The 2,152-nt window shown below is 37.0% G+C and overlaps 1 protein-coding gene across 1 annotated transcript; it reads left to right on the top strand.

Moving 5' to 3' along the window:
* Positions 1 to 1,083: 1,083 nt before the first annotated feature.
* LOC131874849 (uncharacterized) lies at positions 1,084 to 1,801 on the top strand. The gene is made up of 2 exons (XM_059218774.1): positions 1,084 to 1,707; positions 1,796 to 1,801. The coding sequence occupies exons 1-2, from the start codon at positions 1,084 to 1,086 to the stop codon at positions 1,799 to 1,801; spliced, it is 630 nt and encodes a 209-aa protein (XP_059074757.1).
* The last annotated feature ends 351 nt before the right edge of the window (positions 1,802 to 2,152 follow it).

The raw sequence follows: 2,152 nt of genomic DNA, 5'->3' as shown, positions 1-2,152 counted from the left end.
AATTTAAAAAAGAATACATCATTCTTTGAACATTCTTGTATCCCTTTTTTTAAAGCAAAATTGTCAAATTTCCAGTTACATACTTATGTTTATATTGAGCTAAAAAACTATATATTTTGCAAGATCTTCCAAGCATTTCAAATCTGAACTATACAACTTACATATTCGTAAGTTATTTACTGTACAGAAAGATTCCATGGCTGGCCCAAGCGCAGAGATGGAGAGAATTTTTGTACAAAAAGATTCCATGGCTGGTGCAAGTGCAGAGATAAGAGAGAATTGTTAAAGATTTGCTTGAAGGCGCCGGGAAAATTCATTTGGTGGGAGCAGCACTTTCTATGGTGGGATTTGTATTGGAGAGATGTATTCAGACTTCTAACAACAAGAGTGAGTGCCTTGAAATTCTGAGGAGGATGGTTAATCTTGGAAAGCAAATTTTGCAGTTGAATGACCAAATGCCAGCCCAGAATCAGAAACTCAACGAGGCAGTCCAATGCATTGTTGTAGGATGCACAATGTGCGCTTCCCAACTTACAACAACAAGGGTTTTTAGGTCAGTACAATTATTTAATTGACTAGTTTCTTTTAAATGGCTTATATGACAGCAAACCAGGCTTTAAAAGATTTTGGTTTTATATAAATGATAGCAAGACTGAAGTCTCTTTGTTTTTATCTGCAATCACTTTATTCTAAGTCTATTGAATAAATTTGATATCTGAATTGTGTGAAGGTTTCTTAACGCTTCAGTCAATGCTGAAAGTATTAAGAATTTCCAAGTCAAAATAGACCGTTTGTATGATGACCTTATATTGTGGGGAATAACTGACATGGAGAAAAGACTCACAAAGATTGCTTCTCAGTCACAGGAACTCTATGCATATCAACCAGCAGGTAGGATGTTTTTTGAATTTAAATAATCTTTCCCTCTTATGTTTTGAGTTTTACCACAAATTCTAATTCAGCTTTTCCACAAACTCTGGTACTGTTGGAATTGAGAGTGGACGAGAAACAGTAATCCGACTGTTAGATTTGAATGCACAACATACATCGGTACAGGTAGTGGTTGTCTATGGATTGGGAGGGATGGGTAAAACGACACTCGCTGATGAAGTCTATGCCCACATTGACCTCCAAAATTATAAACATTGCAGAATTCACATGGAACAAAATTGTAGTAAGAATGATCTTAAAGTCCTTCAAGAACAGATTTTGAATGGATTGTTCCACCAGAATGTGAAATTGACAGACTGTCACCAAGGTCAGGGAATGATCTGGTCTTTCTTCAAAAAGAATCCTAATCAGCCTCTGTTTCTATACATTGACAATGCTCTGAATAGAGCAGATCTGAAACAACTTCTGCCTGCAGAATTGGGCAGTTGCCTTCCACCCAAGAGCAGAATACTTCTGACTAACCGAAATCTCCGGGAGACAGATATATTTGTTGCCTGGAATATCCAACGCCGACAATACCTTGTGAGTCCTCTTCCATCAACAGAGGCAAGAAAGATTTTGTTGAAGAATGTTCCAGAGTACAATGATGAAAGGAACATAGATGCTCTGCTCAAGCTTTGTGGTGGCATTCCGCTTCTGCTGGAAATAATTGGCTCGCAACTGGCCATCAGTAGCAGAAACACAAATAATGATATAGCATTAGAGTTGCTTAGAGAAGGGGAGGTGGTGGAAGAGGAAGATATAAGTGACAGAATGGTTGATTTTGTATACCATAGATTGTTACCTCCTGTTAAAGAAGCTTTTCTGGATATCACGTCCTTGTTTTATTATTGGCCAAGTGAAGGAGTAGCATACATTGTTGGAGACGAGGAGTTTAGAGCTCTTGAAGATGCAACATTTGTTAAGACATCAGAAGATGGTCGCGTGATTGTTCATGACATTGTTAAAGCAAGAGGGAAAAAGATGTTTGAGCAAAATAGAGTCACAGACCCTGAGACTTTATTGATATGTCTGCAAGATGAAGAGGTATGTCATGCTTAGAATTACTCTTGTCAATAGTAACAGATTATGTTTCTTATTTAAAATCATAGTGATATGTTTATTTTTGTGCAGAAACTAAAAAATTTAAGAAGCATCTTTCTTAATGAAAAATATGAGCACCCTTCAATCGAAATTAACGATGATCATCTGAAGTGGATGA

The sequence above is a fragment of the Cryptomeria japonica genome, chromosome 4 (genome assembly GCF_030272615.1).
Source record: "Cryptomeria japonica chromosome 4, Sugi_1.0, whole genome shotgun sequence".
Taxonomy (NCBI): Eukaryota; Viridiplantae; Streptophyta; class Pinopsida; order Cupressales; family Cupressaceae; genus Cryptomeria; species Cryptomeria japonica.
This window is presented reverse-complemented; position numbering and strand designations above follow the sequence as displayed.